Genomic DNA, 14,322 nt, shown 5'->3' with positions numbered 1-14,322 from the left:
CCATCAGGTACTCCTGAAGGGTTGCGATAAAGAACACATATAACCTTCCTGAAAACCCTTGATTTGCCACAATAGCCTTCGAGTAAAATTATCACATAGCAGGTACGCAAATAATTCAAAATTATAAATGTGACACATCTTCATTTGCGAAACGACAGAACATTCACACAACTGACTCGAGTTAAGACGAACATTGACTATGCGTCCAGAGAAAGTAAAACTGGTATAATTAAATCATTCTTAGTTAGGACTCTTGAATTCAAGTGATATGACCCGTAGAAGTCCCAGGGACCGTCTCCTTGTGACCTAGAAAAACTGTGTTTAATCCACTTGTAAGTTCAGTCATCTTCCCCTGACGGGATAATTGGCCTGTTGACCACATATGTCAATTTTGCATTAGTCAACTCGAACATACCAATTGCTTTTTAAAGTTATGCCAGTATAATAAACACAATTTTTGTTTGCTTTTGCCGGTCGGTTTTGTCCTCGTTTGTTTATAAACAGGAACTTAAGAAGTTTATAAACAGGAATCCAACGATTTCACTTTCTTGCTTCCATTTCATTTTGTGCAGTTCTTTCATTAACCTGGTCACCTTTTCAGTCATTTCTAATGTCAGAGTGAACCTGCCAGTTCTGTCATGATCAGTTACGTATCCAGAGGTGAATCAACTTTGTTCTGATCCTTGATCGCGCTCTCTCGAACTGAATTTTGCTCGGAGTCTGCAATTAGGAGAACGTAAGACTGGTCTATCTCTCTCTTTGCTCGTGCAGTGTCATAGTAATCCATTGCTTCGCCCTCATTTAGCTTGTGTTTGATAACAAATGTAGCACACAGAGCGAAAAGCAGGATTAAGGCTAAAATAAGCAATCTCTCGTAGCTTGAAGTAAATGACATTATTCCAAATCACGAAGTTTTAGTGCAGGTCCGTCTCTTTCAGGCTTTTTGATGAGACTTCCCCACTGTTCAGCGATTGTAAGTTCTTTAAGTTCCTTTTCCTTCTGACATCAGGAAAATTATTACCTTAAGGTCACTCATAACTCGGCAAATGTCAGTGGCTTGTTCCCCTCGAGGAACGTTAAGTGTTAATACGACATCAATAATTGATGTGCAAAATAACGGTTTGTTGCGTTATCGGTCGCAGTTTCCAGGGGCGTGTTAATAATTTTATGGGCGACGAAACTGACCTGTAAACAAAAACACAGGGAAATTGCATTTCACGGGCGATAAATTTCAGGGGCCGAAACACAATACCTTCTCCTCGCTTCGTGTAACTACCGCCGGCTGAATTTGCGCATGTGCAACTAAACTCCCGAAGAAAGAGGCCGTTAATTAACTCATTAGCAAGGGGCAATGAAGGGGGAATGGGGTTGAAAAAAACTGGCCTTTCCTTCTTTTACAGTTCATTAATTCCTTTCCTTACGCTTGAACTATATTGTAAACATAACAAACCAAGCGAATAAACAAGTTTTTCCCAAACAAATACCCGACAGGTGACCTAAACCAAACAGTCTTTAAAAGCAATGTCCATTATAATTTTGTGGTAAATAAAATATCAGGGTAATTTACTTGCAGACAAAACCTTCAATTACAACCAGCTGATTATTAGCAGAGAGCAGGCCCATAGCTAGACCAAAACTTTCAGCAACGAGGTCAAACATAAAAAATACAGAAAATATAAAAGTATATATGAAAAATATCTATATATGTGAAAGAATGTAAGAAAAAATGTAAGAAAAAAAAAAAAAGCGCATTCCTAGCTTTCGCACCGGAATCTATCGAATACAATAACTCGCGTGAATTAAGGAATGGGTCTCGATAGATTTGGAGGGGGTGGTCTATTTTAGAGTAAATTAAAGGTAATGGTTTGAAAGTTTGAAAGAGCCAAGAATCTGTACAAAGTATTTCATTTTTATTGTCGCTGAAGCTGCTGTTGTGTCACGTTACATACCACGCCCAATTTCAAAATTTTATTTCGATTTAAATTTACGACAACTTAGGAAAATGAATTGCTAGTCAGGTTACTTTCTATGAATGACTTTGGTACAAGGGTTTAGGGAACTAATCGGGGTTTTTAGAATTTATTTACTTTTGTTAAACTATGACGTTTTTAGTTTGGAGAGAGACTGGGGAGAGAGAAAAACACTAAATAGCTACGCTACATTTAAGCGTTTCAAAAAACCCCAATTAATTTAGGGTAATTCTTTGTAACGTTAAGACTTAAAGACAAGGAAGAGTGTTTTTAACGTTGATTGTCAGGTTGTAATCCGAATATATAAAAGTTTGCATAAATTAGGGCGTGGTCGATCATGTGACGACAGCTAACATGGTAGATCGTCAAAAAATTTTGACCCATTTGTTTTCACCAAGTTATAAACCAGGCGAACTGGAATAAAAAAACTAGACAAAAAGTGTCCAAAAATGGTGATATTAAGTGAGAACCATTCCTTAATTCAGGTGAGAACTTCGACATTAGCAGCCGAGCTCGAAATTTTTCTGGTCGCGCCATGCATCTTCATTTGATGGGACTGTATAAATTAGATTACTCCACGTTTTTTACTGTTTTAGTATTCACAAAATAACAAGATAAAACAAGACGTGAAAAAACATCAAACGTAAGTACACATCAATTTAAGGAATAAAGTACCAGGAATAAACACTACGAAAAACACCTTATTGAGGTACTTCTGTTTCAAGAGTTTAATCACTGATTAATTCAAGTGAAGTTCCTAAAACTAGTTATTGAAAAGCTTGGGGAGCAGAGATGGCGCAGCGGAGGGCACTTACCTCTCACCAATGCGGCTCGTGATCGATTCCCGAACTCGGCGTCGTATGTGGGTTAAGTTTATTGTTGGTTCTCGTCTTAGCTCCGAAAGGTTTTTCTCTTGGTTCTCGTCTTTGCTCCGAGAGGTTTTTTTAGATTCTCAAAAATCAATCTCTCTAAAAGATAATTCAACAAAACTCTAAATGCTTTGGTTATCCCGAAGTTGGAATTGTTTACCGAGGCAACTGTCTCGGTTCCGGGCTCAATAATGGCTACAGGCTTGCCTGCAGAGTCGAAAGAATCCGCAGTGAAGTAATTCTGGTGGCTGGCGAATGTACTAACATAGCGTCAGAATCCTCCTGGCGTAATAATTTCTTAAAGCCGGCTTATTAAGGCACAGAACAAAAACGAGCTGAACCAATCTTTTACAATAAAGCATTCCCTAAGCCTTAGAAGAATTAGAAATTACAGCAAAATGGTGGAAAAGAAAACTGTAAAGGAAGCTTTTCGCGCTTGCCACCTGGGAGTTTAACGGTCCCTGCGAAAGTAATGTAAAAATGTTTTTGCTTAGATTTGTTGTTTTATAGACAAATTAAGCGGAGCTCTAGCAGACCAGTCTGCTCAGACATGATCTCACCAGCCATACCCGACGATGCTCCGCCCGCAGGGCTTTTCATAACTGGAACGTATCATCTATGATCAACCACGACAAACGGAACCCTACTGCCACTACACTATAGGTTCTCGCTTTAAGAGCACGAGAGCTTGCAGCCTGCGCCCTTGCTAAAGAATTTGGGGTCAAACACTGAAGGGCTAGCATTTGAGATATGAAGAGGTTATTCAAGAGGTAAAACTACTCGGTCGTATGACACAACTCTCCGAATCAAATATTGGCTCTTATCAATGAATGCTTTCGTACACGTACTCTGGAAGAGTGTAGCAGTCCGATATTTACACCCTAAAATGCTATGCCTTATAATACTGTCGATTATTTTCTGCCTCATAAGCAGTCCTGATGAATGAACGAGTGGTCCAATTTTGTTCGTCTGTACCCGTCGCCCACGTTTAACCTACAAATCCTGCTTTCTTGGCTAAACAAGTGGCTTTGTTAAAAGACTGATTAGACTGATTGTTAAGCTGCCCGCCTCAATTGACACAGGTATGTGAAAGATTTTCGCAATTTTTGAATGAAGTATTTGTTAACGGGCAAAACAATTAATGCTTTTTGGACAATTCATCCGTGTTCGAATCCGCCCCCATTCATCACGTAACTGAAACGCGCCGTTGGGCAAAGGAAACAGTTGACATGGTTCAGTTATTTTTAATAAATGTATCGTTTCCTTGTTTATTCTTCCGACATCAAAAATGCGACTATTTTTTTTTTCTTCTTTTAAAAACTGACATCTACTTCTTGTATTATATTAAAACTGTCATCTCCAGGTTACGCATTTGTCTGTCAAGTTGCTGTTTACCGTTGGATTGTTAAAGACAGTTAAAGTGAGAATTGATTTGACAAATGATGTAAACCTTTTACTACTCAGATAACGAAAAGAGAATCTACAAAAGGAAAGAACTCGAAAAGTACCCTTTACGTTAGTGGTCACAAGACGTTTGACCAAGTTTGAAAGAAATCGGCAGCATCAAAGCTTAGAACATTCAACAAAAAAAATCAAAGTCGTAACCAGCGTCAAACTCGCTTATTGAAAATCATCTCATGACGTAAACAAAGCCAATAGCTTCTGAAGTCATTCCAATTAATCGACCAAGTAACCTGACCAAACAAACCACTACTGGGTGAAGAGAACCAAAAGATGTTTACTGCACAGTGCAATGGCTCTGCATTTGTGTTTTCATCTTAGTACATTTATTAATGTGGAAACAAAAAGAATGCGTGGGTTGTTCGCCGCACCTCTGACCCTCTCGGCGAGAAAGAGACAGGGATTAACTTTGTTGTCTCTCTGTGTATACGCGCCACTTGTGGAGGGGCCTGTATCACAGATGACCCACTGTCTCTTCGGGAGTCCGGGGATTGCAAAATCTGGTAAGTGCGTTGCAGGGCAAAAGACATAGACTGCAAGCAGTCCCTTTCTGGATAGTCGAGAGGTCGAGCGAAATAGCCGAACGCGAAAAATATGGAGCGAATGAGCGGAGGGGGTTTGGGGAGAGTCTCTTCTCGTTTATTTCTCCTCGCTCCAGTCTCGGTGCGCTGTGAGCGCACCTTCGACTAACCAGAAAGGGGCTGCTTGCCGTCTACAAACGACAAAGACGATATGTTTGAATAGTGTCTATTTACACCTCGTTGAGATTGCATTTTTAATATTTGGTTCAATTTTATCCTTGGTTGAAGTTTTGTTTCAGCTTAATTTTATACTCATTATCCTAGACCAACGTACATAAAAACGAACGAAAATCAAGATTGAACCAAGGATAAAACCGAACCACAACATTTCCTTAAGTTGTTCCAATCGTGTTGTTGTGCTCGAGTCAGACATGCCATCACACGAAGCGTTGAGTTGAAAGGAACAACGAAATCAAGGCATCACTACAAACGGCGGATTCTTTCCGGTAAAAGTAGTTTTGGTGACATCAGTTCCTATAAAGGAAAAAGCGTGATGCGCCCCTGAAGTTGCCACGGTTATTAAACGCGTGTTGGACCTCTTCATATTTCGGTAGAGTGGCCAGGTTCCCTAGTGCTGCCACAGAGGGTTTGGACGCTAGCATCCGGGAACTGACGCGTTTAATGTCATCCATTGTCACGTTCTCTGAAAAAGAAACAAAACAAAGAAAAAAAAAAAACATGAAGTGTGATAAGGAAAGGCGAAGACAGAAATGAAGAAAATAAGTTAAAATGTCACAAAGGCTACATCAGTGAAGTCTGAAATCTTACCAATGCTCTCGAATAGTTCTTGAGGTGACTTCCTTTTGCCGAGTCCAAGAACTTGCCTGGAAAATGCAAAAAGAAAACATTACTTTGTTGTAAAATCCAAACTATGACCAATATTATTTCAACCTTTATACCCTGCTAGCAGAGCGTTTCTTTCTGGGAGGCCTCTTAGCATGTACGCAGTCGCTCGCGTCTCGTTCGCGGCTTGTTTACGCGAAATTACTACGCGAAATACCAGGGACGCGAATGACTCTACGTACATGCTAAAAGACTTGCTAGAAAGAAACGCTCTGCTAGCAGGGTACAACCTTTAAGGCCTTAGTGGTAATTGTCCTCTTTTGTTTCATGATTAGAAAGCCAAACAACAAGGAAACAGGGTCCGTCACGAAAAGAGGGTTTTTTGGAAGTTTTACGGTCTTTGCGAAAGTAATGTAAATTTTTTTGCTTAAATTTGTTGTTTTATAGGCAAATTAAGCGGAGCTCTAACAGACCAGTAAGAGGGGGGATAGTATTTTGTGTACTTTACCTTCCTATATCTTCAAATACAATAACTCTTGATTCTAAGTTCATCATCAGCATAGACTGGAGCTGCTTCTTAGCTCTAGCTACTTCAACCTGCAAAAGAACGTGAAAAAAATCAACAATTTACAAATGTCTACACAGCGGCATAGAGTCTGTACGTGTTATATTTTAATAAAAAGTACTAGTAAACCATCCCGAAGTTTCGTGACTACAGAATATCAAAACCAACCTCATTTAATCCGCTATTGATGAGGGTAAAGTACTCCTTGCAAATCACCTGAGCAAGATCTCTCAACTGAAAATAAATTAAAAAAAAAAAAACAATCAATGCAAAAATGCAATAATTTACGTAAATTTGCAAATGACACTTCCTAGTTTTGAAATGATTGACAACTAGAAATTACTTTTTGTTTCCGTAGATTTAAAAAAATATGTACGGAAATTTGGGAGAGCGAGACAGTAATAGCAAAAGGCAAAATGTTGCCCTTTAAAAAAAAAGCTGTAAGCAGTTTACTATGTTTCTACACAATTGAAAAACGTTCACTGCCTACAACCTGTCAGAGATTGTGATCAGCAACATGAATTCAAAGTAACTTTAGAGAAGGCAAGACAACAAGAAGAAGTTGAAAAGCACTGCAAATGTCTACGACTGTTACAGTGTGAGGCGCCTTACCGTGGTCACCCAACAAACTTTTTTTACAAGTTAGCCAATCACGATATCTTCCTCCTTGTTCATAAAATACAAAAGGAGGCACGACCGTTAATCAAATTTGCGTATCCTGATTGGCTAACTTGTAAAAAAAGTTTGTTGGGTGGCCAAGGTAAGCGCGTCGCACTGCAAGTCACAGACTCAGGGCAGAGAAGTGGCACTTGTTGGTTACTGTCCCTGCTCCAAGGGTTTTTCTCCAGGTTCTCCCGTTTTCCTCCCTCCACAAAAACCAACACTTTCAAATTCCAGTACAACCCGGACGTACGCACACCTTCAGTAGAGAGCTCTTTGAAACTCCGTGGGTAAACAAATTACAATTATTTATTTTACGTTTTGTTAGGAGTAGCTGATGTACAGCATTTGACTTTTATGAGTGACAAGATATTGAACTGCATTTCTTTGTTTGAAACTCACACTGATTGAGTTAGTTGCTGGGAGATTTCCAACAACTTGGTTGACGCATCTAAGGAAGAAACATGGTCACGTTACTTGCAAGGGAGCCTCCCTTTCAAGCAACAAACTTTCTAAATTAATATGTGGTGAGTGACAATACATTCAAGTGCATTTCTTTGTTTGAAACTGACCTGAGTGGGGTGACAACTGCCATGGATACAAAATAAACCAGTGTCGGCATAGCTGTGGTGATATGCTGTAGCAGAATAAATCCAGTGATGTCTGTTTAAAACATTCAAGTAGAGCCGAGAATACATGCCTTTTCCTGGCCCACCAGCTGAAAATGATCCCCCACCGCCCATCATAGTATTTAGGACTGTGAAGGCAAAGAAGTCAGGATCGTCATAATGACAGGACTCCACACCTATTGAGAGATGTGCTAGCTCTGGAAGGGGGGTGGGGCCAGGGTTGATGCGTGGCTCTGTTCTGTGGTCCTGAAAGAAAAAGTAAATATACACTGCACATAAATAACCAGGTGTTTTACAAAAGCTAAACCTGGGAAAACTATCAATGACAATTAACAGACTAATTTTCAGGCCTGGAAACGGCACAGAAAAATAAAATATTTTCTGAAAAAGGTCTCAACAAACTTTCTTCCAGACTTTTTTACCCTTAAAAACTGTTCCTTCCTTTTCACTTTCAAAAGTCTGCCAACGTTTAACATTTCTATGGCAAAAGCAACACTGCTACTGAAATGCTTTTAATTGAAAGTTGAGCAATAAGCAATAAAGAGTTGCCCAGCACTTCCTTGTGATAGACGAAGATTAAAATAATAACACTCCTTTTTTTCTTGGCAGAAAAACATCCAAGGTTTACTGAAAAATTCAAGTTACTTGTGGGATATTTTATAGTTTACCACTCAAAATTATCACATAAGTGAACATACAATACCTTGACAATACCACCCGTGTACTGAGCAATGGATCTGTCTGGGCCCTGAGGCTCTTCACCTTCTTTGTACCAGACAGGCTTTTTGTCAACAAAGTAGGTTCTTGTCAGGTCTATTAGATGTTGATGCTCAACATTAACTCCAGCTATAACCATTCTAGACGGCTGATAGTATCTTTTTAAGTAGTCAAGTAGAATAGAAGAATTAAACCTTCCTATGTTTTCTGGTGGGCACAACTTGGGTAAACCTACTGTGTTGTCACGAAAAGCTGCCTAAAAAAAGAAAAAAAAAACACTTTGTAAGCAGTACTGGTATGTCAAGTAACATATAGCTGTTTCGACAAAGATTGTCCCCAAAAAAGCGTAAAAGCGTACTTGACAATGCCAAAAAGTACAATGTAGTCTGGGAAATACCCAAGAAATTTCAATAAAATATTAGAATCCATGATGCCTTGACCGTACAGCAAAGACTTGAGATGGTGGGCAATATGAATTCTGAGCTCTTATTGAAATTTATTCGGTACTTCCCAGACTACCTTTCGTCATTGTCGCCTACGATTTTATGCTTTTTGGGACAACCTTTGTCAAAACAGCTGTATATGTCAGGTGTCATTAGCCTTAAACAGCAAGTAAAGTGTACCGGGTTTGATTAAAAATAATTCCTTTGTTTTGGCTAGTGAAATCAGACTTGTCACAAGCCACTGGGTCAAGCCCTGCTGAGAAAGACAAAAAATACTTACTGCATGAATTAAGTCTGTTAGAACAGGTTCTGGATCAAGCTTCAATTCCAAGTTTTCAAGTTCAAACTGCACAACCATTTTTTGTTCTTCAATCTACAAACAATACATATGAAGGAAATGAAACTTTGAACTAGTTTAAAATAAATTACATGAAAAACTTGAAAAAGGTCATATAAAACACTGAGGAACTTTTGGTATAAAAGGGGCCAGTTAACACAAACAATGGTGTAAAAGGAAGGAGTGGCTAGACCTTTTATAGTGAAACTTACTGTTTTGAAATTTTGGGGTAACCATGAATTTTTCAGAGATAATAAAAGCTTCAATTAGAAAAAAAAAAAAAAAAAACGTCATACATTGCTTTGTATTTTTCCTGTTTTTTAGAACAATTGTTGGTTAATTATCTCTGAAAAATGCGTGGTTACCCCTCACTTTCTTTTTTGATTTCAGTAGCCCTTGCTGAGATCTGCTTTCCCCACATAGTCATAAACCACACAAAAATACTTCTTTATTAGTAGGCACTGTCCTTAAGTGCACAAGTTACCAAATGTGAAAGCATACTGAAAACACAACATTTCAAAACAGTAAGCAAATAACAACAACTAAATGAGTCACCTCTTGGTCCAAAAGCTTGGGTCGAAGAACACCCTCAGACAGAACTTCCATCACTGTGGGTACACCACTGGTGAAGCAAGACGCTCCATAAATAACTGCATCTCTGTTGAAACAAGATTAGAAATTAGTCAGGGACTTGTTCAGTAAGCCTTTAAACCCAAGTACTTATACTTGTTTGAAGGTCATCTCTTGTGGAGTGCTTTTTAGAGGAGGTTTTGTTTATGTAATTTTTAAAACACAAGCAGCAGTGTTTTATCGAAATTTAAAACCACTATTATTCACCACGGTACTGTACACAATAAAGCAACATGACATGACATGGCACAACATAGAAATATAGTTTAGAATAAAATACAATAAAATTAATAAAATTTTCCACCAGTTACCATCTATGAGTCAATACCTGTAGGACGTACAATCTGCCATGCCTCCAAATTTTTCCAGTTCTTGTGTGATATCATCATTGGTTTGAAACTTGACTGTACTCTAAAATGCAAAGTATAAAACAAAATGACAGAGATATCCTGCATGGTTTTTGGAGCACACTCTACTCCACTATTTGCTAAATTGGGTATCTTAGACATTTTCCAAGTTAATTCATTTCAAATAGCCAAATTTATGTTTTATTATCAAAATCAATTATTACCTCCAATGTTTTTGAATTTGTCTTACCAAGTAGCCAAGTGCATAATTATGGCACCAGAACAGCCAACCACTATTGATCGCATTCTTGTTGAACAAATCTTATAAGCAATTTACAGTCCTTTACCAAGGTCCCAAAATCTGGAACTCTATCCCAATATGAATTACTTCTTCATCTAGTTTTTTCACCTTTTCTATAAAATCATGAATTGACCAAGCCGCACTTACGCTGCACCATATTTTCTATTTATTAATGACAGCCGAGGTGGCCTCTCTTAATAAGCCTGGTGGTTTCTTGAGGTCTGCTTGCCATTATTTGTAAATTCTATCATTTCTTCTTGTTTTTAGTACGGCAAATAAATAAATGATGATAATGATGATGATGATGATGATGATGATGATGGCAACAACAACAATAAAATGTGCTAGCTCAAGGATAAGTCATTTTCACTTAGTTTTTAAGTTGATTCAGCCGCATCCAAAGTAAATGTCGAGTTCAATACAGCTGTAAATATATTATGGCTTGAAAACCAGAAAATAAATGAAACAAAACGTACAAGTAATGCAAAGTGAATAAAACAATTGAAGGGGTGTGAGGAATAAGGCCTGCATGACTTTTGATTATAAGGTCAAATTCTCCATTTGTTTCCCAAGCAAATACAAGTCAATTTATCAGATGTCATTAAGGGGTTTTTTCCAGACACCCCTTCTTTTCTTATCAAAAGCATATTTCTTCGACTTTCTTAGAGTTGCAAAAATGTACCTGAAAGGAGAGTTTCTCCAACAAATGTGACAATCCTGCAGGATAGTCTACTTCATATCTAGAGCCAGCATCAATTGCAACTGCAGTAATCACAATAAATAATTAGGTTACTACTTTAATAATAGATGCACCATTTTGGAAGGTGTCTATACATAGAGTCCACTGTGTAAACTGGGCCCTGACAGATTGTTGGATAGGTATTATTTTTAGCCAGTGACACAGGCATAGTCAAGAAAAAAAAACATCTTTCATTTATTCAACATCACATTCTCTTTACACATACCACTCAACATTCCAATCCTAGCAGTATGCAGGATGTTTGTCCCATGAACCTAGTTTAATGGCCTTAGCTCCCACAAGTCTTCTGTGGCTCAATCTAGTGGAGCATCCGAACTAGTTTTCAGAAGGTCTTAGGAGCAATAGGAGCACTCAGAATTTCTTTTTCCAAGTTTGCCTGTGTCATTACTGAATAATACATCATTCTCATTTGTTCACCAGGCTTAAAATATTACATCACATTTTTATTCCATTGCACATATGCCACTCATTGACATTCCAATCCTAGCAGTGTGCAGGATGCTTGTCTCATGAACCTAGTTCAATGGCCTTAGCTCCCACGAGTCTCCTGTGGCTCAGTCAGGTGGAGCATCCGAACTAGTTTTCAGTAGGTCTTACATGTAGCTTTGACTCCTGTTGGGAGAACTCTGATCAACAATGTTACCATTGCTGATCATTTTTATTGTTGATTTCCTTCCTTGTCTGTTCCAACTGCAAAAATTTTGCAAGATGGAAGACTATTAAAAGGGGCAGTGTCACCTATATTTGTGTCACTTTCAATTATAGCAAAAAAACACGTTTGAATTTTTTATTACCGGTAATGGAAACATCAAAATAATGGATCAGTTTTGTTAACAATAACCTACTAGTAAACAGAAACTAGTATTAATTGAAGGGTTTTATGCAAAACTATCGTAAGTGACGATTTTGGCCATTTTTTTAAAATGTCATCCAAATCAGCTGAATTTTTGCATGTGGTCCTTGATTTAATAGAAAAACATTGCCCTGTATTTTTTTTCGCAAATTTCTGCTTCATTTTGAGGAAAAACCTTAAGCAAAAAACGTGTCGGCGTTCTTTGCATTCTTTTATTCAAAGCAAAAAACAAAAGAAACCGATTAAGTTCTTTGTTTCGTAAAATCAACCGAGCGGGAAATTTGAAGTTCAATATGAATAACAATGGTATTTTAAACCTTTTTTGCATCGTGATAATCAGTGTATGCCGCTGTGGCACATTCGGTTAGGCGAGTGGAATACTTACTGCGGAAGGTACCCAGTTCGATGCGCGCGAAAATTTATTTTTCTTTCCACTCACGGTCTCTAATTCTTTTTTTTTTTTTTTTTAGTAAGCAGGGTTTGGGTGTATTTTTTTTTTTTGCCAGTTTGGTCTTCGTTTACAACAAAAAAACGAAGCCAAATGCGTCAAATGACGGGTCTCGAAAATGTAGGCGGTTCGAAGCCCAAGCCACAGTTCCTTTTTTTCTGGGTTTTGTTTTTTGGATGTTTTTGGTGCAGATGGCTAGGATGGAAATGGATTGCAACTTGAAAGTTCTTCATGTATATTGCAGAGAAATTGCTAAAAACTGATTGTAATTTGTTCTTCCTTGGAGAAATCCCGTAATATTTTCTTCCCGGCACTCTACGAGCAATTTCATGTCAGACAAAAAAGGTTCCTTGTTAAATACTCAAGCAGTTTTGACCAAAAGACTGCAAGACCACCGTGACAGTGCCCCTTTAACGGTTTTTAAAAGTGGTTCCTTGCGACATTCCACCCACCAACTCCAAGGAGGCACCCTTTGAAGAAAAAAATCTGATGTGTTTAATTTTTGGCCATGCCTTTGAAAAATTAATCCTATCCCACTTTTGGCCGCTGTTTTGAATAAAACATCCTACGTGTATAACCCCTCAGCAAAAACTTGTCATCCTTAGGGTAGTTAGGAGATTTGGGGATGGGGACTAGAAATGGAAATTATCTCCTCTTGCATTGCACAGTCTGAAATGCCTCAAGTTTGAAACTGCAGCGCATCAACAGGGAAATATCACTGCATATGTCCCAGTTTTAGTTGAGGCAAACTGTATTGCATTAGATGACACATTTTCACCAATCCAGACAAGTGAAAACATTTGATGGAATTTAAAAGTAGTTAAGCTTAAGCTTATGTATGAAGAGTTTATTACTAAAAAAATTTTCTTTCTTGGGAAAATTTTGAATGCACTGTGTAAATTCGAAACTCACAGTGTCCTCCTGAGGTGACATCAACGTTTTTGCCATCTGATGTAAGATAGATTCTATATTGCACATAGTAAAATTCAGACTGCTTCGATTTTAGTACACGTGCGTCGTCGTGACAGCAAAACAAAAAGATGACAGTTCCGAAATCCTTAACCGAGAAGCAGTCAGTCCGACCTAATTTGTTCGTTACTTACCACCAATCGTTGAGAACTGACCAAACGAGTCTTGTGAAGTCACTTTTATACCATTTTCAAGTGTGGTAACATGAGTTACGTGATCATGTTGGTTTTGCCACGATTCTGTAGCGCTAAGCATCAGTGGTGGAGCAGGAGGCATATTTGGTAAAGGCTCGTTGAGTGGAGGGATCGCGCCATTGCTAAGCAGTCTCTTTCGTGCTATATGTCTGGAGGTTCTGTGTAAAGCGCGAAGTGATCTACAGCCTTGAAATATGGGCAAGAGACTTTTTCCAGCCATCTTCCTCTGCGCATCGCGGGCACTGTGTATTCCAGCAGCTGACTCGCAGAGGAGAAAATTACGTCGTTTACAAGGAAGCAAAGTGCAACCAGAAAACTGAAGATAGGTCCGCTATGCGTACATTGGAATTTTCAGAGCTACGCAGTAGGGACTTTTCGTATCGCAATGAAGTGAAATTGACTGAACCGTAGGCTCGATTTCCGCCGCTCCCTCCGGTCCGGCTTTCCTTTTTGTTAAGGGGGGGGGGGGGGGGAAGAGGGGTGAGTGCGAGCTCATTTTCCCGAACAGCGGCTGGTAATCGACCCTAACTGAACTTTGGTTCACCGTCTTTTTCAATCTCGGACTCAGAGTCCTCAGGCTCTTTGGCCAGCGGTTGGTCGCCAGGAGAGACTCTGGGGTACAGTACTGGAATTTTACTACCGCAGGATTTCTGCGGTAAAACAATGGAAGCCGTGACGGAGCTTATACAGAGCAGCCAATCAGAAACTTTAATTTTTTTCGAATTCTCCAGAGTCTCTCCTGGCACCTACCCCCTAACCAAAAAGCCTGAGAACTCTGGGTACGAGATTGTGTCTTTTCAGTTAG

General features: G+C 38.8%; 1 protein-coding gene across 1 annotated transcript; it reads right to left on the bottom strand.

Moving 5' to 3' along the window:
* Positions 1–5,031: 5,031 nt before the first annotated feature.
* LOC146487010 (mitochondrial-processing peptidase subunit alpha-like) lies at positions 5,032–13,779 on the bottom strand. The gene is made up of 11 exons (XM_085091462.1): positions 13,458–13,779; positions 10,976–11,055; positions 9,974–10,056; positions 9,571–9,673; positions 8,959–9,051; positions 8,222–8,491; positions 7,462–7,764; positions 6,398–6,463; positions 6,173–6,261; positions 5,650–5,705; positions 5,032–5,524 (listed from the first exon to the last, which is right to left on the bottom strand). The coding sequence occupies exons 1-11, from the start codon at positions 13,735–13,737 to the stop codon at positions 5,349–5,351; spliced, it is 1,599 nt and encodes a 532-aa protein (XP_084947588.1). The 5' UTR covers positions 13,738–13,779; the 3' UTR covers positions 5,032–5,348.
* Positions 13,780–14,322: the final 543 nt, after the last annotated feature.

Source organism: Pavona decussata, unplaced genomic scaffold (assembly GCF_977016875.1).
Source record: "Pavona decussata unplaced genomic scaffold, jaPavDecu1.1 SCAFFOLD_19, whole genome shotgun sequence".
In the NCBI taxonomy this organism is placed as follows: Eukaryota; Metazoa; Cnidaria; class Anthozoa; order Scleractinia; family Agariciidae; genus Pavona; species Pavona decussata.
The sequence above is the reverse complement of the archived record's forward strand: the minus strand, read 5'-3'. Positions and strand labels throughout refer to the sequence as shown.